Source organism: Corylus avellana, chromosome ca6 (genome assembly GCF_901000735.1).
Source record: "Corylus avellana chromosome ca6, CavTom2PMs-1.0".
NCBI lineage: Eukaryota > Viridiplantae > Streptophyta > Magnoliopsida > Fagales > Betulaceae > Corylus > Corylus avellana.
Window position 1 is genome coordinate 54,334 of NC_081546.1, and position 23,720 is coordinate 78,053.

The 23,720-nt window shown below is 35.6% G+C and overlaps 2 protein-coding genes across 5 annotated transcripts; both read left to right on the top strand.

The window, feature by feature from the left end:
* The first annotated feature begins 1,129 nt into the window (after positions 1–1,129).
* LOC132184581 (ferredoxin-thioredoxin reductase subunit A2, chloroplastic-like) lies at positions 1,130–2,021 on the top strand. The gene has a single exon (XM_059598270.1). It carries the CDS (start codon positions 1,293–1,295, stop codon positions 1,854–1,856), a length of 564 nt encoding a protein of 187 aa, XP_059454253.1. The 5' UTR covers positions 1,130–1,292; the 3' UTR covers positions 1,857–2,021.
* Positions 2,022–7,837: 5,816 nt separating this feature from the next.
* Positions 7,838–21,807, top strand: LOC132183825 (katanin p80 WD40 repeat-containing subunit B1 homolog KTN80.4-like). Of its 4 annotated transcripts, none has more exons than XM_059597272.1 (19): positions 7,838–8,104; positions 8,244–8,481; positions 8,720–8,850; positions 9,419–9,536; positions 9,689–9,915; positions 10,817–10,919; positions 11,876–11,946; positions 12,071–12,145; positions 12,231–12,374; positions 12,499–12,730; positions 12,847–13,377; positions 14,072–14,131; positions 14,212–14,333; positions 15,570–15,704; positions 18,382–18,456; positions 18,597–18,709; positions 20,868–20,984; positions 21,074–21,142; positions 21,249–21,807. In XM_059597272.1, the coding sequence occupies exons 2-19, from the start codon at positions 8,454–8,456 to the stop codon at positions 21,307–21,309; spliced, it is 2,412 nt and encodes an 803-aa protein (XP_059453255.1). In that variant the 5' UTR covers positions 7,838–8,104; positions 8,244–8,453; the 3' UTR covers positions 21,310–21,807. The 4 variants fall into 4 exon arrangements, with proteins under 4 accessions (XP_059453255.1, XP_059453253.1, XP_059453256.1 ...); XM_059597270.1 differs by having other exon boundaries at positions 7,839–8,104; positions 21,246–21,807; XM_059597273.1 differs by having other exon boundaries at positions 7,839–8,104; positions 11,882–11,946; positions 21,246–21,807.
* The last annotated feature ends 1,913 nt before the right edge of the window (positions 21,808–23,720 follow it).

The following is a 23,720-nucleotide window of genomic DNA, read 5'->3' on the forward strand; positions in this document are numbered from 1 at the left end:
CACGGTGCACCATGTGTTCAAGTGTGGCACTTATGTTTGAATTATATTTTTAGTTGACCCATTCCCAATAGTTCTACGGTTGGCTCTATCACTTTTGTTTTTTTATTTTCTTGTAATTTCCCCTTTCCCTTCCCCTTCATTGAAAAAAAAAAAAAAAAAAATCAAAAACGAAAGGAAAAGCGGGTAGTGCATGATGCAGTTGAAGGGTTTCACTTCTTACTGGAGCTCTTTCTTTTCTTTTTTTCTCTTTTGGGGGAGGTGCTAGCCGTTTCCGGTATCTTCATTTTTTTTTTTTTTTAATATATATATTTAACTTCTTTTAATTTTTTTTTTTTTTTAAATTTGTCTTTCTTTCTTTATTTATTTATTTTATCCCTGCTATATAAGTAATTAATCATAGTTTTTCAGCTCGAGTGGTAACAATGCCAGGAAAAAATAGTGTGTTTCGTTTTCATCCACTGTCCATAAGAGTTGGAGAAAGAGGGACGGCTTCTGCCTTTCATTCCTCATCTACTAAGATTTTTGTCGATTGTTTACTGTTACTGAAAGAGAGAATAATAAAACTAAAATGTACTGAGATTTAAGGCATGCAAAGTAATCTTTAGGTGGAACATTCATATTTTAGGGGACTCAACTACTCTTATTATCATAATCTTTAAATAAGAAGATCATGAGCCCAGAGGAAAAGGATTTTCATTTTCTTTTTCATTAAATAATTAAGAGAACGACAAAAAAAAAAAAAAAAAAAAGAAGGATGAAATTTATAAACTTGAAGATAGAATTCAAAGTTAGAAAATGATCAAGGTATTTATAATAGAGATTTATGAAAATAACATTTGTCCGTAGAACATATGATTCTCATATGGGTTTTTAAAAATACACATAAAAATTACGCATTTTAAAGATAAATGGCAGCTTAAAAACTGAATTAGATTTTTTTATTTAACTTAATTAAAAAATAAATAAATAAATAAATCTAAACTTGAAAAACATCTCTTACATAAGAGGTGTTGCTGGGCGTGGGCGTGGGGACCATATAAAATGATACTTATCTTTGTTTAATCTTAGGATAAATAAGGGGATATATGAGAAGAGGAAATATAAGAAAGAAACATGTGATGATCACATAGTCACGTGTCCTCCCAGATAGGAACGGGGTTGAGGTGGGATTGTTCCTACTTGCTCGCTAGACTCATGGCAGATATATAGATAGATAGATCATACAGAGAGGAGAAAAAGGAGTTAGTCGAACCATATTTCTCTTCTCATTATTCTAGTTTGCTCGAAGAGGAATGACTACACCCATACCAATTACAGCAGCAGTAACACCCATCATCTCTTCTTCTTTATCATCGTCGTCGTCGTCGTCATCATCATCATCATCCATACACATTAATAGAACCGGCAATGTTTCTATCAAGTCTTCGCCTTCGTTTGCAGTTTCATTTTCATTTTCACCTTGTGTCACTGTTTCCCGCCTCAACCTCCAAATAAGAAGAAGAACAAGGATGATTTCTTGCGAGGTCGCCCTCAAATCAGATTCCACGGCCTCTTCCTCCTCCTCCGTTGGCAAAGACGATTCATCATCAGCATCAGCAGCGCTACTTGATGAGGCCAAGAAGATCGGAGCCAGGGTTAGGGTTAAAGTGCCTTTGAAGGTGTACCATGTTCCCAGGCTGCCGGAGGTGGATCTGACTGGTATGGAAGGCCAGCTCAAGCAGTACGTTGGGCTCTGGAAGGGGAAGAGAATCTCCGCCAATTTTCCTTACAAGGTCGAGTTCCGTACTGAAATCGAAGGCCGCGGCCCTGTCAAGTTCTTTGCCCATCTCAAGGAGGACGAGTTCGAATATCTCTGAACCGAAAGTCTAGTCGGGCAGTCAAAATTGTTGCACTCTTCTATGTAATCTCCCCGACACCCCCTTTTTTTTAATTTTATTTTTAAAAGTCCTATTATTATGTTTTTGTTATAATAATTACTCCTACTTATTAAAGTTGTTGCGCATTTTCGCTTGTTTTGAGAACCAATCTTTGCATAATTAACCTCATTGTTGTTGTTCTCGCAAGTAGATTCCGAGTGCTGAAATTAAGAATTTCTCCACCTTCACCCATTGCATTCTAATTTCTCATTTCTAGATAGACAGCACTCTGCTTGTACCGCTTTCGCTTTGGGAATTGTATGGTTTTACAAGTTTGCTGATTCCACTTCGGACAATACCATGTTTCCTGTGGATGCCTCTTTGCTTATTGGCTATGCTTCTATCAATTGAATTTCTTTTCCTTGATTAATGTAAGCTATGTGATTAATACATTTGAGTTGCGGAATTCTACATAACTCAAATAGTGTCAAACAATTTCATGGATGTGAGCCATGATACTCCAAATAGACGGAAAATACTTTAACCCGTAGTGGCTAAAGGCATGGAAAAAGAACGGTGGAATCTCCACGTCTTTTCAGTTATTTGGGTACAAAACTCGAGCCTGGTGGCTGAAGGTACGAATTAACAAATAGGAGAGACTATATTTTGCTTCAAGAATTGTTAGAAGAGTTAGGGTTTTAACCCTAACTCTTCTAACAAGAATAATCATTTCTTTAGTGTTACTCAGAGAGTTTGTTGGGTCTCAGTCGTCTGATGCAGTAGGTTTCTTGTGTAGACCAAGGTTAACTCTGCCGCACTGTGACTCCTATTGGGTTTTAGGAATTTGATGTAATATTTGGTTGCTCTTGGTTGTACCATAAGCAACATCTAGAAAAGCTATAATTCACCCTCCTTTTTCCATGGGATCGACTTGTTGATAAGATCAAAGACTCTAATGATCTTTTCGGGATTTCGTAACAGGTTGGCTGACCATGGAATGCCCTAGTATTTCCCAAGTTCTTTAAGAGATTATTTGTAGCAACATAAGAAAAACATTAATCACATCTGCGGTATCAACCCAAAAAAACTAGTCAATTTGAAGCTTTCTTAAAATTACTTATAAAGCTTAGTTTCATCTAGTAAGTAAGTAACATGGGAATTTAGCACTCATGCATATCTTTTTATAAACTATCCACTATATGTGGGCTACTCATCTTCTTAATATGGGACTAAGGTGTTAAATTATTGATACATCATCATAATGAATTGAAGCAATAGTTTTTAAGTTCTATTCTTTGGCTATTGAATTTTCTATAACTTATCATGTACATTAAAATTGCCCACAGTAATGTTTGTTTTATTTAGCTACTGAAATAGATTCATGATAATGTGCTTTCCATCTTGGAGTTTACTGTAACATACAATTTCAGTTTCCTTTTAAAGATATAAAGCTGCACTTTGAAGGTTAGATTTGGAGTAACCTTTTAACTTAATTGGGTGTTATGTTGTGGGCCATGGGAACAACTTATCTGTTATCTTTTAGTATCATTTTCTGCAATAAGCTACCATTCTTGATGAGCTTAATCCAGCTGCTCCAATATTCATTCTTTCAAAGCACTAATGAGTCAAACAGGGTTTGAAGTATCAGTGTTATTGAATTTTCTGCCATTCTTAATGCTAGACAGTGTGCTATTATTCCTTCTTAGAAGATGTTCTTATCCAAATTAAAGATAATCCTGCATTTTTCTTTGTTATGAATAGCTTCAGCAGAAATGAAGCTTATCATATTTATTGCATTTATTGGGATTTTTTGTTGAATGGAGGCAGGATGTTGACATTCATTCTTAGCATATATTGTTGTGACAATGTTTTACGAAACATTGTATCTTTGGACGGCGGTGTTTGTATTTCCTCTATTGATTAGCTATAGTGACTTCCTTATTCGTTTTGCTTTTCTAATTAGGAGGGTTTTTTTTTTTTGTTTTTTTTATTGTATATTTTCTATGTACTTAAGGCGCCTTACGCTTTCAATGAAATTGGTTTATTACTTAAAAAAAAAAAAAAAAATTGTTAGAACTTTATTGATTTGGGGGCAAAGGGGTAGTTGTAATCTACTCTGATTATATGGTGTATTTCCTACTAGGGTTGTGCCCTCCAATTCACCAATGAGATCATTTGATTAGTGATGTTGGACATAACATAATGTATTGTATAACCTTAATTCATGATGATCCGAGAGCTTGCAACTTTACCCGAAGACATAGCTTTAGGTTTGGGCCATGCAGCAACCTTAGAGCATTTTCACCAGCTTTCTTGTCATTTTTTTCTAAATTTAAATATCAAAACTATTTTTTACTTTCTTATTTCAATACACTCCACAATAACTTCCCTTAATATTTCCATATACCATTAAAATATTACTTTTTTCTTTTCCTTTATTTTATTTTATTCATTTAATTTATTGACCCTAAAAAAATCAACTTCTTCTTCAAGTTTGCTTGTACACGTTATGGGTTTCACTCAGAATGCCCCATTCAATTTCTTGTTCATATCAAAGATTCAAAGTTACAGACCCATAAAGATCGACTCCAAGATGCAGAAAACCCAAGCTCTCATCCCTTCCATTTTCCCCTCATGAACATCATGTTCTCTCTCCACCATGCAAGATGCAGAAAACCCAAGCCCCATCCCATCCGTTTCTCCCTTCTGAACATCACATCAAGCAAGATGCAGTAAATCCCTTATATTTCATTCCTTCACCAGGTGTGGTTGGTAAAGAGAGTGGATGTTGTAGTAGAATTGTTCGTCTTAGCTTGTTCTCACAATATCTATTATTGAGAGTGCTCAAAAACAATAACAACAGAGTTATGTTCCTATTGTTTTCAAGCTATATATGCACTTCTATTTATAAGCTTAGCAAACTAAGAGAGATGGGATAAATAAGCAATGTAGGACTTAATCTCCACTAGGAGACTACATAGTGGACGGCTAGGGTTGTGAAAACCCTAGCTTCCACACTGCACTATTGACACGACCAGGCCTAGGGAATTAATCCCCAACCCAAGTGCCTATGATGTGGCGTTGGACTTGGGTTTAATCCCAAGCCTAGTTTTCTATTCATGCATCATTATGCACGGTCTCTTTAGCTTATGTTTTAACGACTTAAAACAAGTAACCCAATAAATAAAAGCTTGACGTATTTAATTTACATCAACTCGGAGAGGGACCTAAAGAAAGAAAGAAAAAAAAAAAAAAAATTAACTTGAAATAGTCATGAGACCCTTATCATCTCATAGCTGTCATAAGTTACTATATATGTAATTCCAATTGATTCCATTAAACAATTGTAATTGCACTCTAGTTTCTATTTTTTATTAGACAATTCTTAATACTATCTTTTGATTTCTTCATAAAATATTCCGCAGTATAACAAAGTCGATGATATTATCACAAATGGAATGCCCAATTCCATTACTAACTCTAAACATAAGATTATGAATTTTCAAGGTTTATGGTTTAAGATCTTTTAAGTGATAATCTCATTACTCACACCATAAACCATATTCAATATAATTCATGGACTATTTACATGCACATAATAAATAATCAATAATTTTTTTAAACCTAAGTACACAACTACCCGTGTCCCAAATAAACAGGCTGACACAAGTTTTAGACATCAAATTAATGAGCCAATACAAAACCTAACAAGGTGCATCGTAACTTGTGCACCTAGCCTCGACTTAACTTGAGGCTAGCCCTTGAAAGACGCGGCATAACGTGCACCTAGCCTTGACCTAACTTGAGGCTAGCCCTTGAAAGATGTGGCATAACCGTGCACCTTGACCCAACTTGAGCTAGCTTTTGAAAGGCATAGTCTAACCTACGCCTCTAGCCTCGGCCAAAGCCGAAGCCAGCCTTTGGAAGGCGCGACCTAACCCGCAACCCTAACCTCAACCCAACCCGAGGCTATCCATTAGAGAGGGAGAGAGAGAGAGAGAGAGGACAAACAAGAAAGAGAGAGGCTCGGGGTTGGGTGATGTGTAACTCTGGCATAGTGGCCGACATCCATGGGGTGGGTGGCGATTGAAGAGGCAAATTGGGTAGTGGCGTCTCAGTTGGTTAGTTAGAGCTTCTTTCAATATATGGGTTTTGGTTGAATTCTCCATTGAAGACCAGTTTAAAGAATGAACGAAAAAGAAACGGGGAGATACAGGTTGCGTGCATAGAGAAGCATAAGAAGAAAAAAAAAGTACTTTTATGAATATAATAATGATTTGGATCGTTACAATTGAACCCAATATGTTTATGATAGATTGAGGGAGTCTACTGTGGGTGGTTTTTTCTGACTTTTTTAACGTTTTTCCTAAACTTATGGAACATAACCACTTATAGGGAAATTGCTGCTAATGCTCTAGGGACTACTTAGGCACAACACTTGTATCATTCTTTGCAACTACGATTACGACTACTATTTTGTAGTGCAGCTAGAGACATGAATGACAACGTAAGGAAGAGAGGTTGACAAGTTTGTACCTGTTCCATGCAATTCAATTCGATTGATGTTCTTCTTTTTTAGCCGGATACATGAACTACATGGAGCCTTACAGTAGCAAGCTCAAGGCGTCATTAGATCATTACAGATGTGGTCTGATGGCTTGCCTTTGTGGCATCGATGTGCTTGAATCCTCCTCTTTCCTCGCTGAGGGCAAAGGAAAAAATTGGTTTTTTGTTCGTAATGTTGCCTTCCAGTCAAACATGTTGCCAAGTTGTTTAATTTTCTCCTACTTGCTGTATACTCTCTCAATAGCCTCATGTGTTAGAGCCCGAATCAAATTGTGATGCAGTTTTGACACGCCTTGGCTAATGTATATTGGTTTTTTGGTTTTTTTTTTTTGTAATAATGTATATTGAGTTTGGGTGGAAGAGCAACTGTACGAATCATTTGGTGGTGCCAGTACAGACTAGGTAAAATTAAAAGGGTCTAATCCATGAGAGAAATGATGGTTAAACCTTGTTTACGCCATTTTTTCCGTAAAATCAAACATGTTAATGAGCACCGGATCGTTTACACAATAGAACAACAAACCTTGCCAGTAATGTATGTTTTTAGTGAGAGTGTGAGAGCATTAATCGGTAATTGACAACTTGAGAATTGTAACCGTCCGTAAAGAAAAATAAGTTATGAGTAATGATAATTTATACATTTATTTATCATATTTATTTTACATTCGACTGATGTGAAGTGAAATGAGTATTATCAATACATGAAGACTAGCATTGCAAGTAAATTATATTAGACGCACATTGACAAAAATAATTTATTAAGAAAAAATATATAACTATTTATGAATTTGACCCCTATGAGAAAAATCTTAACTCTGCCATTGTTTGTTGCTGTGTCATGGTGCCGAGTGTCCATATAGGGAACAAGAGTGGAAAGCTAGTATTTGGTTGGACTTGGTTTTGATTTGGGTTGTGAGCCTCCCACAAGGTATAAAGAAGAAAAGGAAACAATTGCTTGTTTAAAATTAAAAAAAGAAGAAAGAAACAAGTTTATAGAAAAGAAAAGAAAGAAGAAAGGTAAGGATAGTGAAAAGAGAAGTTAATGTGGTGAGGTGAGGTGGTGGGGTATGTGTGGCGTCTTTTTCTGGAATTTGATTTGGCGGAGGAGGGAGAGTATTGAGTAACAACAACATTTGCATTTGGGATTGGTTCAATTCAAAGGGAAGGTGGGGGGTGGGACGTAATTTTCCTCACGGGGACATATGGCTTCTGTTTCAAAATCTCATTTTACATTTATTTATATTAGGGGGCAGGAGTTGGAGTATATTTTTTCCTTCCCCCCTCTTTTTAGATTAATTTGAACGTAAGCCATTATTATTGTCAACTATTACAATACGTCAATAATTTAATATTTTAATTGCCCAGGGAGAGGACTGAGGAACAAAACCAAGTCGTGAAAGCGCCTTCTTTTAAAATATCTCTTCTGCGCAGACGCAGACGCAGACGCCAGAAGCAGTGTTGTTGTTGGCTTCAAACAAAGCTCATAACCGTAATTTCTACCATTGTATCTGAAATAGCTTCTTTCACTCTCAGTAACTAGTGTAGCAGCAGTACGCTTAGGTACCGAGATTGTCTTGTATGATTATAATGCGCACTCTCTCATATATTTGAGTGTGAAGAAAGCAGAGCAAGAAGAAGAACAAGCTCCAAGGAACCTCCAACTGCCCAGTTTTTAATACAAGGTGACTTCAATTTGTCCTTTCCTTGTCGTTTTTCAGATTCACGACTTCATCTCCTAACTTCTTTCAGTCATTCAAATTCTTCTTTTTTGATTATTATTATTTTTTTATACTGATTCTTGAAATTAATTATACAATGGAGTCATTGAAAGGCCGAAGATTGGGCGTGGGTCTTCGAGATCTGGGACTGTACAATGAGATCTTTTTACTCTGAATAAGATCATTCCTCATTTCTCATCACCATCGGATTTCTTGCTTCCAATGTCTGCGTTGGAGAGCTCCTATCGCTGCTATTCATTTTGCAATTGCGATTGCTAGGGTTTCTGTCTGTTTGCTTTACTTTAATGCCAAAATGACCACCAAACGCGCCTACAAGCTACGTATCCTTTACGTCTTCCTCCTCCTATAATTTGGGTTGTTATTTAGGGTTTCATTCTGGTCATGAATATACCTATACATTTTGTCGGTCTGCTGTCTTTTCGGGCAGATCTCTTGTTTCTTTGTTTTTCTTTTCTAATGAACCTTATTTTATATATATATATGTTTTGTTCGTCCTTGCATCCGAATCTCTGTCTAGCTTTTTCAAGATTAGTTAGCCTTAACCACTCTCTGAAACAGAGGAATTTGTTGCACATTCTTCCGCTGTCAATTGCCTCAAGATTGGCAGGAAGTCGTCCAGGGTTCTAGTCACCGGAGGAGAGGATCACAAGGTCAATCTATGGGCTATTGGCAAACCCAACGCCATCCTGGTTGGTTGCTTCCCTACTCTTTCCTGTAACCTTTATCATTTTGTCCAATCTTTCTTTATTTAGTGTCAAAATATATACTTCATCAAATAATGTTTTTGATTGCCCACTTTTACTTCACAATGTTTTCCTGACAAGTTGAGGTATCCTTTCATATATACTCTTACATCTCTTAGCTTAATATTTTTGAAATCCTTTTCTTTCCAACTTCACACAGTATGTGAACATGCTTCTGAGTGCATCCATCACTTGATGTTTTTACTTGTTTTTTTTTTGCTTCTGATTTTACAGCAATGAGTTTTGCATCTAATTTTACATCAATGACTAGAGAGAGACTTATAACCTCCAAGCATGACTAGTTATATATTTAGATGGCTTCCCCATGTAACCTCAACTTAAAGGTTGGGAGTTCTACCCTGCCATGCTAGAATACCGTTTAATTTTAATGTGTTAAAGTAGTTTTAGTTCCAATGCGTTTTTAACTGATGGTAATGAACATTTACTTATTAAATGAGTCTGGGGTTCTTATGTTTATGATCTAATATTCTAATATTTTTGCCTTCATACCCAGAGTTTGTCTGGACATACAAGTGGAATTGATTCCGTAAGCTTTGATTCTTCAGAGGTGTTAGTTGCCGCAGGAGCTGCAAGTGGTACAATCAAGCTTTGGGATTTAGAGGAGGCTAAGAGTATGCTTTTTATTTCTATATGCCATTTTCATTGGCCTATACAAAACATATCTTCAACCCTGGTTTTGTTTAACTGTAACCTTATTAAATCTCATTAACTTTGTTGATTCTATCTATATTATGTTGTCATTGCAATGTGATTTTGTGTGCAGTTGTTCGTACACTTACTGGTCACAGATCTAATTGCATATCTGTGGACTTTCATCCCTTTGGAGAGTTCTTTGCATCTGGCTCTTTGGATACGAATCTTAAGATATGGGATATCAGAAAGAAAGGGTGTATCCACACGTACAAGGGCCACACTCGAGGGGTGAATGCAATCAGATTTACCCCAGATGGCCGTTGGGTTGTATCTGGAGGAGAGGACAACACAGTGAAGGTTAGAACTGCTTTCCTCTAAGTTCGAGGTGTTTGTAGAATTTAACTAGCATGGCAAAATCTAACTTAATTTATCCATTATTCACTGTCTTCTGATGAGAATGAAAAAAAAACAAGTCATCCCCCCGCTATACCCCGCCTCCCTTTTTCTCTAGAGACTTGTTTGTGAAGAAATGCATTTCTTCAGCTGGATGCACACTAACATGTATGCTTGTTTCTTGTGCATGTTGGTGTGTTTGTGCACACAGGGTGTGCATGGATGGGTTATGAGTTTTTTTTTTTCCTTTGAGAGAGAAGGGGCTATACAGTCCTTATAGTTTTTAATGGCAATATTATGCAGTTTCTGCATCTTTAATGAGATTGAATTACTTATCCAAAAAAGCATTATGCTCATTGTTGCATCCCAATAAGTTGATTTGTTCCGTGCACCATTTTTGAAGTCTGGCATGTGTTGCCCCTTGATGCATGGACTCCTTTTCTTACGGTTCATTTCAATATTGGCCACCAAATTAGAGCCAACTTGAATATTCAATTGGGCATCAGCTCTTTGCCAGTGCTTGGGTTGTCTGGCTAGAGCTGACACTTTATAAGGTGATTCTAGGGAAGCTCCAAATTAATTAATCATTTTTGGGTAATAGCAAAGATGTAGCTCGCTCTTTCCCTGGGTCGTTATAGAATGCATATCTTATGTGCCAAAACATATGTCAACAGTGGAATTTGACTGCTGGAAAACTATTTCATGATCATGTGTCTTAAGGTCTAAGTTTAGTGCATTGATTTGTATCATATCAACGTATTCACGTAGATAAAGACAAATAAATAAACACATATACTTTTGTAAATACCCGTGGATTTTTTCTTTTGTTTTTAAGTAGACTTCATGATATGCAATTTTTTAACAGTTGTGGGATCTGACTGCTGGAAAGCTTTTGCATGATTTCAAGTGTCATGAGGGCCAAGTTCAGTGCATAGACTTTCATCCACATGAGTTTTTGCTGGCAACGGGTTAGTTGCTCTTTGTTTGTATATGACAATGTCATTGTCCTCTACATATGATGTGTTCTTTTTTACCTTGATATTAATAGTGATTGATTTGCTCATTTACTTTTTTGCTGGCGATTAATTATTCTGTTTTTTTTTTCCTGGTCACCCCATTGGTAAAGTTTAATTCCTTGATAAATTTCATGGCTTGGAGACTGACAAAAACTGTGAATTTGATACATCACATGCAAGGATAAGCCAAGAGAGAAATGTATGGCAACCTAATATTTTCTTTGAAGAGTTCCACGAACTTGATTATGATATACTAATGAAAAAGTGTAAACCAAGTTTGAGGCACCAAACAAAGTTTGATGAACTTACCTATGTTATTGTCATTGTAATCCAGCCCAGGGTTTTGACAAGAATTTATTTGGGTTGAAGCGGAAATAATATTGTCATTCTCCAAAGCAACTTTTATGCACCATATCAAGATTTTGGAATTCTTTTGCAGGGCAGAGGTCGTACATCATTCTTATGTATATATTTTCAAAGCAAGTATCTTGAATGTGTCCATTGGATCTTAGGCCATTTGGTATATTTCTAGATGTTCATGAATTTTAACAAGCTTGAGTTATTGTATGAGTTGCTGACCAGAAATATCCAGCTTATTATGTTGAGGGATAATGATCCAACATTTGATACTTTATAGTATTTTGGTGGTGCATTTTTTTAAAGTTATATACATAGGTGATAATGATCCAAAACTATCCAGTCATTTCTAAAACAAAATTCTAGTTATCCTAGTCTTCTACTTGTTTCCACACCCACTCAATGTTGACGTCAGATAATTTTCTTTATATTTACGTTTGTGTGCATGGCCCTCTTAATCAAATAACATTTGTAAGCCTTGAAAGCTGCAAAATACTTCTGAATGATGTTTTTAGTATTATTTTCTTATTTTTGTTTTTTCCCTTGCCTAGGTTCAGCGGATAGGACTGTTAAATTTTGGGACCTTGAAACGTTTGAGCTTATTGGTTCAGCAGGACCTGAGGTATTTTTATGTCTTATGTCATTAGTGCTAGTAGAATCAAAGGTCGAAATTGATAGTTTTAAAGTTTTGGATTCTTTGTATGGGATAATTTATCTGTATGATTTATTATTCCTTCCTATTGCAGACAACTGGAGTTCGTTGTCTCACTTTTAATCCTGATGGGAGGACCCTACTATGTGGATTGCATGAAAGCTTGAAGGTAAGCTCTAGTAATGGTTCATCCATTTAGAAAGGTGATGTATTAAGCTAATGGTAGGCTATTTATATATTTTGTGGCTTTATAGGTTTTCTCGTGGGAGCCAATAAGATGCCATGATGGTGTGGATGTGGGATGGTCTAGATTGTCAGATCTTAATGTTCATGAGGGAAAGCTTCTTGGCTGTTCATACAATCAGAGTTGTGTTGGAGTATGGGTTGTAGACATATTGGTATTACTCAAATTATCCTCATTTCTACCTATGAATGGGTCTTTTCATGTCTTCTAAATGACGGATGTACTAAATCTTAATTTTGAACTTATATGGTGCTTGCAAATTCTTACCTCTTGCACAGCGCATAGAACCATATGCAATTAGTAATGTTACCAGATCAAATGGCCATTCAGAATCTAAATCTTCTTCAAGTGGGAGTCTGTCAGTACTAAACGAGAACACTGCTAAGGCCACTCTGGGTCGACTATCTGTTTCCCAAAATTCAGATCCTTTAGTGAATGAGACAAAATCTCTTGGAAGGTTGTCAGTTTCCCAAAATTCAGATCCTATTAAGGAGCCAAAAGTTTTGGCATGTATGTAACAAATTTTTTTTTTCTTTGAAATTTTTACTGTTGAAATCTTTGACTTGGTATGAAACTTCTAATTATCTTCAAATTTTCTCTTTCCTGGTTATTTGTTATGGTTGAAGCCGCAGGAAGTATACCTGGTACTCCTCAGAGGATTGGTTTGAATGCCAGTCCAAAAATAATGCCAGCTAGTTCTATGGCAGTTCCTAGTGGAGCAGCTTCGAAGAGGAGTTCCACCAAGGCCCAGTCAACATCCGGTGTTCCCATTCTTAATAAATTGGATGTGATACCTGTAATTGTTCCCAGGACCAATATGAGGTCAGAGCAAGCAGCTGAGTCCAGAAAAGAAGTTGGTATAGCTGGAAGAACAATGCCGTTCTCTCTGCAGTCAAAGGCTACTGATTTCCGAAAGTTTCCAAATAGCAGAGATGAAGTGGATAAGCCAATTGTCTCTGCCCTGCCTGAACTCACAGGTTCGAAGGCTCCCGAATTGAGCAGTGGTGCAGATAGGAATATCTTTCCTGCAGTTAAAAGCTCAATTCAAGGAATATCTGCTGCTGAGAAGAGCATTAAGGATGACAGGTTTATTGGATCTGGCAAGCATGAAATGAATTCAACTACTGAGCCAGCTGCTAACTACCAGCATGAAAGTTGTATGTATTTAAATCTGTACAATCATACCTTCAAATTGTTTGATTTATATTCCATTCTCGCTGCTTGTTTGTCAACAATATGTTGCTAACTATTCTTTTGTCTTTTTGGTTTGAACTTTGAGTTTTCTTCTACTTTTTGGCAATTTTCATGGTTAAAAGTTGAAATTTTCTATCTAAATTTCATGTGACTAGGCCAGATGGCCACCGTGAGGTTTTGAGTATGGATAGGGACATCTCTTTTCTCACAAACTACAAAAAATAGATAGCCCATTACGAACGGAACTGACAATACTTAGTCTCTTAAATAATGGGCATTGCCCAACTTATTTGAAATCAAATCTGAAGAAATATGGAGCATATTTAGACAAATTGAAGAAACCACTTCTTGGACTGGAAGACGGTGATTTTCAAGTTGCAACTAGAGGGGTGGGGGGAAAACTTTAAATTGGAGATGAAATTGCATGTCTGCAGAAACTAATGACAGGTTAAGGATATTTGTTTGTTTGACCATTAATTGCAGTCATGTTCCCAAGCCCCTCTGTGATGTTTTTCTGCTGCCCAAGTCTTTGTTTTGTTGGGATGATTGGTGACCCTCACTGAGCGTGGTTTTGGATCTGTCCTGTGTTAACTTTTACATCTGTCACTTGAGATTGAGTTATGCATTTATTTCTTAAACTCCAATTTTTATATTCAGATGATACTCGGGGACATAAGGTGAGCAGAGATGCATGTTCTATTGAAAGTAAAAAAGGAGGTAAAAAGCTATTCTTTTATACTTTATGTTTGTCAGTGATCATATGAAGTTCACTCATGTACTTTCTGCAAAATATTCAGGCAAAACTCGCTCTCTTGTTGTGAATTGGGAGAAAAGAGAAAGATCTCCTACTTATGAGGGATCTACTTCCAGTATTCCTCCTGGCACTGTGTCTGCAGCTAACATGCTCCCTTTCAATGCAGTATGAGCACTTTGAATTGTGTTATATCTTTTCCTTTCTTCTCTTCTTCTTTTTATGCTTTTGACTAGCATCACAATACTTGTATGTCATAGTTTTAGAAGTAAATGCTGCATTATTGAGCTTCCTGATGAATGTCATTTTACTAGGGGAAAAGAAAAGAAGAAAAAAATTGTGTCTCATTTTTCTTGTAAGGAAGCACATGCTTTATTTTTCTTGTAATTGGTATTTATTATTCTGTTTCACTTCTGTTAAGGAAACTATAATTACTTGGAAAAGTGCAATTCACAGACCATACCGACCTATTAACCACAATTCAATGGTCTTAACAATTTTAACTTCTTATTGCTGGGTTTGGAATTTTAACCTCACTTGTCATTGTTCTGTTCCCAATTTGATGAATGCCATATATGATGTAGAATGTAATGGTGTTAACATTCTTTACTTCTTATTGTTGCTGCATACATTGACGTCATGTGTAATCCCTATGATCTCAATTCAAAGATCAGTCTGCTCCATGTTAGTATCAAAATCTGAATTTTGTCCTCCTTTTTTCTTCTTGGAAATAAGTCTTTTTCCCTTTTCTATTGAAAATGTTTATTTCTTTCCCGATATCATAATGGTGTAACTTGAATTCAATTGAAAAAACCAGAAAAAAAATGTATTTAGTGCATATATATATATTTCACTTAAAAGTTCTCTAGTAAATAGTATGAAAGTGGCATAACTTTAGAGCCAAAAAGAAATCCAATGGCACATAAATTAACATAGAACATGTACGAGTATGATTAGCCTTGTATTTTTCACTATTCCGTTCCTTTTTTCTTTTTTTTTTTGATGAATAATAATTTATTGGAGAAGAAGAAAAGCTTGTGTACATGAAAAGTATACCAAAGAAGCAACCACCCTAATGGGGTAAAAAATCTAAAAAATTAACAAGATCTGCAAGCCTAGAGGAAGAGAAATTAGGAACAAAAGATGCAAACCCAATCTAAAAGGAAACTCAAGAAGAAGGATTTTACTTGTAGCATATTAGACTTGCGGTTTTTGAAAAGACATTGATTTCTTTCTCTCCAGTTGCTCCACATAAGTAATGTAGGGATGACTTTCCAAATGGCCTCTTTGGATTGTCTCTTCCCTTGCATCTTCCATCAATGAAGTAGCTCTAGTTTTGGTGGTTTTATAGTTGTGTTGGGTATATCTTTTTGCTAATTAGTGCAATCTAATTTGTGTTTACAGTTTAAACATAGAGGGTATCCTCCATCTGCTGAGAAAGAAACGGTATCTGCTAGTGATGAGGATGCTATTGCAGATGTAATGGAACAACATGACCAATTTATCAGTTCTATGCAGTCTCGTTCAGCCAAGTTACAGGTGATCATGAACGAAGTTATGCTTGCGGTTAATTGGATGCCTTTGTTACTTCTTTATGTCTTTATTCTTCATAAAATTTTCTTATAGTTATACTGTTTTTTGTCAAATGCCCCGGCAAACTTCTTAAGCAGGGTTATGAGAATATATTTTAGTATATATGGACCATGTTGCATTTACAGTTGGACCCACTAATTATCAACATTTTTTAACTAAAGCATCTTTAATAGTTAATTTTTTCCATGGGGAACTGACTTTGTTCATGTCTGATACTTTATAACTCTATTACTTAATAACTGATGATTTTTCAAGAAAATAATTAGAATCTGTTTGGGATTTCGTTTGAGAAACAGAGCTTTTAAGTCAAAAAGAGCTTTTGGGCAAAAGTTTGATTTTTAAGTTTTTGTCAAAAGTGCATTTTGGTCATTTTTAGGCTTTTTGGACCCTTAAAAGTGCTTTTAATTTTTTTACCAAACGAGTATTTTTTTCTCCAAACAGACTTTTTGAGTATTAAAAGCACTTTTAGGCCCCTTAAATACAATCTCAAACAAGCCCTTAATGTTATTAATGAAGCTTCTCTCCTTGTAATGTGCAAGTATATATAACATTCTCCATGAGAGTTAAATTATCTGATAATAGATTATGAATTATTGTTTTATGGCTTGATATTAGGGGTCGATTGAAAGTAATTGTTTGGGGGGTAATTACCTAATAAACTCTGTGTTTGGTCTTGTTTCAAATTAAACCTAAAGTTTCAATTGCTTCGGTGTCAATCCTATAGTTTCAAAATCATTGCAATCTAGACTGTTGCTGAGTCTTTGTTAACAAACAATAATGAAAATCAAGGAACTTGCACTTGGGACTTATTTGGGGACCATAAATCTTTCAATGTGAATGTATTTTGGTACCGAAAAAGTTCACTCAATGAGTTATTCATATGTAAAAATTCTACCAAGAAATACAGTTTAATGAATATTTTGTGGGTTTTTTGGCACTAAAATACCATTTGGTATTAATGTGAAGGGTTTTTAAGTGTCCACATAGGCTTTTTTTTCGTTGGATGAATAAAACTTAAGCATGTCAGCACAAGCACAAGGTTAGCCAGGGAATTTGAACCTCAGCCAACAATGTAGGGAAGTATACCTATTTGCCAATTGAGGCAACCTCAAGGGCGTGTCTATATAGAAACTAACAAACAAGGAATTGTTTGTGGCATGTATAGAGGCATAGAGCACGTCCATGGGGGCTTGTGAGAGTAAAATGTATATTTATGTGTGTGGATATAGGATAAATAAATATATGGGAAATATGTTTTCATGCTATGCTTACTTATCAAAAAAAAAAAAAATGTTTTCATGCTATGCTTGTCTATTCTTGAAGTTATATGATAGTAAAGGTTTGTTATTGTTGATGTTTAAGGGTTGACTGTATATCATCAAGCAAAGCATCATAGTATGCACCGTTGAGGATGCCTTTGATTTGTCCAAAAATTCTTAAAATTTTCTCAAAAAAAGAAAAAAAAAACTTCTTATGTTGCTGGCATCACCTATGGGCTATGAGCACGTCCGTGGGGGGTGGTGAGAGTAAAATGTATCTAAGGGAAAAGTATACATAAACTACCATTCAATTGCTAATGTCTCCTCCATACTACTGATAGAGTCAATCTCTCTCTCTCTCTCTCTCTCCCACCTTCCAAACTCCCAAAATTTTCTTTTTTTTTTAAAAAAAAAAAAAACAATTTTTTTTATTTGAAAAACGAAAAAATAAAATAAAATAAAAACCAAGGGGGTGGCTCGGCCAAATAGGGGGCGGTTCTAATGTATGTGTAATTACTTATTTCTGTGATACTTTGCCTGTATCATGATGTTCTAGAAAATTGGTGTGCTGATGTGTTTGTTTTGCATATAGTTAGTATCTCATGCATTTATTATGCAACATAGTTTTGTGCTTAGGTGCTTCATTCAAGTCAATATATGTTATATGGCAATTTTGCTGTGTCTTTACTTGATCAGTTGTTTGGGTGAAAAATGGGAAGTTGACCTAATATGTAACTTTAGTTTGCTAGAAGCTATACTGTATATCTTTCCTTACGGTTAAATTTACTCTGTTTGTATTCCATTGTATTAATGAGTTTTGGCTTTATATTTTTATATTCTTTCTTCTTGATGGTTTTTACTGCCAGGCTTTTTCCACTTTTTATTATCCTTGAAACAAACTTTTAGTCAAATTTCTATGATTTTCTGCTTAGAAACTATCTTTTTCCAAAAACAATTCTTGCTTTGTGTTTTGCTGTCATTGTTTTCTTGTGATATTCTGAGTCTTTGATTAGATATGCTTCATTCTATCCCCTAGTGCCATTGATTCCTTGGTTGTGTTTTATCTCAATTTGTTTATATTTAAAAGCCTCTCAGTCTATTGCTCCCTTATATGATAACGCAAGCGTCTCTCTCTCTTACAAGATGCAAAAATAAATCTTCAGACACTTGACCATTAATAGGGCATTATTATGTCTTAACGTAGGAGTGAACAGCAAGTTCTCTGCTTCTGTACATTTTGCTATGTGTGTTCCTTTAACAAAAGAATTCGCCAAGTCAATTATTGAATATGTTAGATTTGACTTATGGTAATCTACTTTGTTAACATTGAGAAATTGCTGAACCTGGTGTCTAATTATTTGCAGGTGGTTTACAGATATTGGGAAAGGAGTGATGTTAAGGGGGTTGTTGGTGCAATGGAGAAAATGGCTGATCATGCTGTAAGTATATCGTGTTGGATTGTCTTGGGCTATTTTCTCCTTTTCTTCTGTCTGAATATCAATGGACGCGGGACACAAATCTCTTATAGCACTAATTTCTGAAGTGCTCTTATTTCATGCCTGTAAGCTGTTGATTGTAGGTTGTTGCTGAGGTAGTTAGCATTATGACGGACAAAATTGACATTGTCACATTGGATATTTGCACTTGTCTTCTGCCACTTCTCACATGCCTTCTTGAAAGTAACATGGATAGGTAAGAATTTTGCAGTTTTTATTTCTGTATGTCTCACTAATGCAGAAAATATAAATTTATTTCCACCAGAAAGCTAAGATGCCTTCAGAGTGGAGTGATTCTTTCTAGAGTTCCAATTTTTTGTCGATTACACTGCTATACTATACTTGCGTATATATGAATAACAGAATAAGGTGGTTGCAGTCTGATTTTCCCAAAATCTCATCTAAGGGACAGATAATGTTACTTTTTCTCGTGCAAACCATTCTTGGGCATCCAATTATAGTTGCTTTTTTACATTTAAATCTTCTCCTTAAGAATGTGTAGTGAATCATTTTGTTATCCGGGATCTCTTGCAATTTAAGGATTCACAGCTAGCTTTTGAGAATTGCAATTTATGGGAGTTGATATTATCAAATCATCACTTATACCAAAAGCTTAAACTTCTGGATTGATTGATGATTGAACCATGTATCAGAGCAAAAGTCCTGAGTTCGATTTCTGACTCCATCGTTTACTCTTCATTTCAATTAAATATTTCACGTATTAGACCTCACTTGTTGAGGAGTTTAAACCCACACATAAAGGAGAGTATTATAATATTAATTAAATGATTAAATTCACAATTTCCTATCAACTTAAATAACCAGTGATTTAAACATATATAAATCTGGTCATAAAAAGTTTTTATGTATTTCCAAGGCATAAAGTATGGTGAATACTTTTTTATGCATTTCCAATGTTAGAATAAGACCATGTGTGATAAAAGAGAGGGGTTCTTTATTTATTTGTCAAATTGACTGCTTTAACACTCTAATAAAATAAAATAAGGGTGTATTCAATAATAGGGAGTGAAATCCGTTCCTTCCAGATGTGTGGTTGCTGTGACAGGTTGATGTAGAACAGCCCTTTAATTCAGAGATTAGGGATTGTGGCAATCAATATAGGTGGGCTAGAAGGATCTAAACACTAGGCGTTTATGATTAAGAAAGCTAGTTTAGGGAGTGGAGGATTTGGAGTTGAAAGGAAGAAAACTGACAATGAAAGGTTCTGTCCAGAGGTTGTGAACAGTAGTTGTAATCAGTAAATTTGAGTTATTATGGGATTTTTTGTGCTGATTGATGGCTGTGTAAGGGTTCCCAAAATAGAATTTTTGGGGATTTATTTAGACTTGAAAAGGATTGGTATGAGATCTGGATGTAGTTCAAAATTAAGTAATAGTAGGAGAATTAAAAGAGAGAATTCAGAAACCTTGGGAGTCTCACCTAGAAGAATTTTAATTGAGTTTCACCAGTAAAGGAAGTGGAATTGCTGAAAATTTCAGTGAGCCAGTTATAAGGCTTTGCTTATAAAGAGGCAGACTCCCCACACAACAAGGATCAATTCCTACGAGGAACAGTAAAGTACTTTCGATAACCAAACATGACTCCAATTGGAAAATGAAACATAACAAGAATCAAAATTAGCTTAACTCATAACTAAACTCCATGAAACTTGACACCAAACAATCCAAATCTGAAAATACTGTAATTCCCTTTTACCTAAAATATAAATTTCTTGCAAAGCCAAGGATGGACTATTTTTCCTTTTTTGTCTTCTTCCTTTAATAGGTCTGGCTTCCCTCACTGGTGGTTTACAATAATCCCCAGTTTTACATTCTTACCATCACTGACTAAAGTAGGATGATGCACCGACTCACTAAAGCTTGGAAGCTGAATTGGGTAGGCAGGGTGAGAGAGTTCCTCATGTTTTACTAATATCCTACCTGCACTTGTTGGATTCTGCATGTGGATTCCTCTCAACAATAATTCTCCATTGCTACTTTTAGATTTTAATATCTAAAAGTAGATGACTGGCGTAACTTCTAGCATGGCCTTACAGAAAAAGGGAAGGAAAAGGAAGCTGCTGTTTTTTTGTTGAATAGAATATCTTTAATGTCCCCTATTTTCCCAAATTGTTGGCCACAATTTTTTCATCAATTTCAAGATTTTTCCTTTACAACTAGTCAATAACATAAGATTTTCCGGGGTTTACCATTGGGATAAGCCACTGAATGGTTCATTACGTTTCATGCTTTTATCCTCAAGCTTTTACACAGTGTAATACAATGTTGTTTGGTTTATTCACATTTGTTATCAGTTTTGAGCTGCCAGTATTTTAACAGTCTGACCATAATTAGGCATCTAAGCATCTCTTTGGACATGCTGCTTAAGCTGATCAGAATATTTGGTTCAGTTATCTATTCAACAATATCAGCATCAACATCCGTTGGTGTAGATATTGAGGCAGAGCAAAGGTGTGTTTGGCTCCATCTACAGTTTTCCTTTTTTGATTCTTCAGTAGTAATATATTAAGCACTGTTGCTACTTTTTATTGGTATCATAGGCTGGAGCGTTGCAACTTATGCTTTATGGAGCTTGAAAAAGTCAAACGCTGCCTATCTGCCCTTACCAGGTGCCTATCGTAATTTGTTTAGTTGGCTTGACAGCTCTTTATATTGTTATTTACTTACGTCAGAGATGCCATTTTCCTTTTTCTTTCTCTCCTTTACCCATAGAAGAGGGGGATCGGTTGCAAAGTCTGCACAGGAGTTAAATCTAGCTCTCCAGGAAGTTTCGTGAGAAATAACAGTGTGGTAGTGCGTATATTTGTGGCCTCACTTGAAATTTTTTTGTTGCTTTTGAGGGAGTTACCGCCTCTTGAAGGCTTAAACCCGTCTTGATGCAACCCCTAATAGCCCTGGTTTGCTCCGCCCATATGTTCGTTCATGTTAAGCGGAGGCATTAACAACTTGCTAATTCTACAACATTCGATGCATCCGGAAGGCTATTGCATATGCCAGTATACCTAGTGCTGATTGCTTAGCTTTTGCAATGATCAAGAAGTGGATGCTTGGCAGAGATTGGAGAAGATGCCGTTACTTTTTACGCCTAACCCAATATCTCATTGAATTGCACTGATTTAATTTTTGAATTATGTTCGTTAAAAGATTGGCATTGTTGTTGTAAGAGGTGTCCTAATGCCTTGCTGTGATTAGTGCCCTTAAATAGTTAATTTTTTTTTTTTTTTAATGTATTTCGTCATTATTACTATTATTATTATTATTATTATTAAAATTGCATCCACGTGTTCAAAGCCGAAAGTCATTAGAAATCACGTTTTTAAATCACATTCCTATTCAACAGAGCATACTGATTATGAAATGCTGCAAGAGAAGTGTTCATATATTGGATGCTAGAAACTGATTATTAAAAACTTAATGCACAGAACGATGGATGTCATAGGGATGAATTCAAAAAAACTCGATGCACAGAACGATTGAGATTGAATTCAATTCATAATAAGATGCAAATACAATAGAAAGTAAAAGAGTGAGTAAGCATGGTGATTCTATGAGATTGAATTCAAACTAAAGAAGCAATGACATTATAGTACTATAAAGAACGACTTTGATGTGTTTGTATCTCATACGATAAAATGCACATCCAATTTAAACAATTTTTCATTCATCTTAAATGATTCATTCTTTCAATTATTCAATTAAAGAAGTTAGTGTAGTAGCCAGTAGGATTATTGACCTGGGAGTTGGGAAGGTGATAATGTGAAAGAGTTGAATGCAAAGATATCCTAATAATTTGATCAATATTCATAAAACCGAAAGGTCTTATCCATGTAAGAGGGAAGTGAAAAGAGAAGGAAAGCCAACTATTTTGCGCATGAGCTCAAAGTTGCAAAAGCTATCGCCGAGAACGGCGCAGAGTTCAAAATCGTCTTTGCAAGCGTCTTGCCCTAAACAACCACCCCAAAAAAAAATTAAAAAAAAAAAAAAAAAAAAAAAGACGGTGTGGGGAGCTCATCACTTTGCCCATGTTGAATAGCTATGTATGAAGGTGTCGTGTTCACGCTTCCTCTTCTCCTCTTGAATCTTGAGCAATCTGTGCCCTCTAACGGTGGTTCCAGTCATTATAATTTCGTCGGTGTTGCTGATACTAGCTGTATCAGTTGTTGTGTTTTCTCTAAAAAATTTGTCTGACTCATTATTAGAAAGCAAAGCAGCACATATCAACAGAAGCATTTGCTTCTTCTTCTTCATATAATTGCCATCACTATTAATACTAATAGTGGGGAGGATTGGATTTTGAGATACTTTTGACAAGGGATGAAATAAAGATAACATCGCAACAAAGCTTTCCCACATTCTTTGTGGCTGTAAAGTGTAGATTACATCTCCTCTCTCCTCTCTCCTCTCTCATATTTAACTTTTGGATTTCTAATTTCAAAAATAATTAGACAATAATCATATTTTGTTGTTAAGTCTTACACAAGTTTAAAATAACTCCACCTATTACTTTATACTTTATTGTTAAGTTTTACACAAATTTACTTTACTGTTAAAATTAACGGTTTATTCTATTTGACACATAAGCACCCAATACAGTAGCCTACATCACCCCATGGGAGGAGTCGAACCAAGCCCATTGGCGAGCAGATTTCGTCTGAGTCTCTCGCTGTAATACTCGTATTTGGTATTCTGAGACACCAACTTCCTTCTTGTTGATGCAGCAGAAACACTCGGCGCCATTGAAGACAACGAGAATAACATCAACATTAACATGCACACTGACTCACCCCCTTCTCTCCATTTTCATTGCTTCTCTACCCTTCACCTACTCTCTCTCTCTCTCTCTCTAAAGTTGTAAATTGCAGTGAAAACAATCAACAACAACAGTGTAATTGTGGATAATTCTGTGGATAAAGTGTATCCAACGCTTAGATGATAACAAAAGAATAATGCTTATTTATGGTGATTGTATTTGTAGGAGGCCCCATTTTGTCATTTTTGGATTTCCTTCCTACTTTCTTCAAACATCTTTGTATTTATCCTCTAAAATTCAGGTTAGGACACCTGTCTTTCTATTTTTTGTCACCTGATTTTAAAATCAGGTTAGGTCTCAAATTTAGAATGGGAATAAATGTCGAATCTTAAATTTATAAAATTGAAAGGTAGATTCTTATAATCAAAATGACAAAA

Excerpts from the sequence above, each read along its gene's own strand:
- LOC132184581 (XM_059598270.1), top strand. The coding sequence starts at position 1,293 with ATGACTACACCCATACCAATTACAGCAGCAGTAACACCCATCATCTCT.
- LOC132183825 (XM_059597270.1), top strand. The coding sequence starts at position 8,454 with ATGACCACCAAACGCGCCTACAAGCTAC. Across the intron at positions 9,916-10,816 it reads GAGAGGACAACACAGTGAAG|TTGTGGGATCTGACTGCTGG; the intron begins GTTAGAACTGCT and ends ATTTTTTAACAG. Across the intron at positions 12,375-12,498 it reads TATGGGTTGTAGACATATTG|CGCATAGAACCATATGCAAT; the intron begins GTATTACTCAAA and ends CCTCTTGCACAG.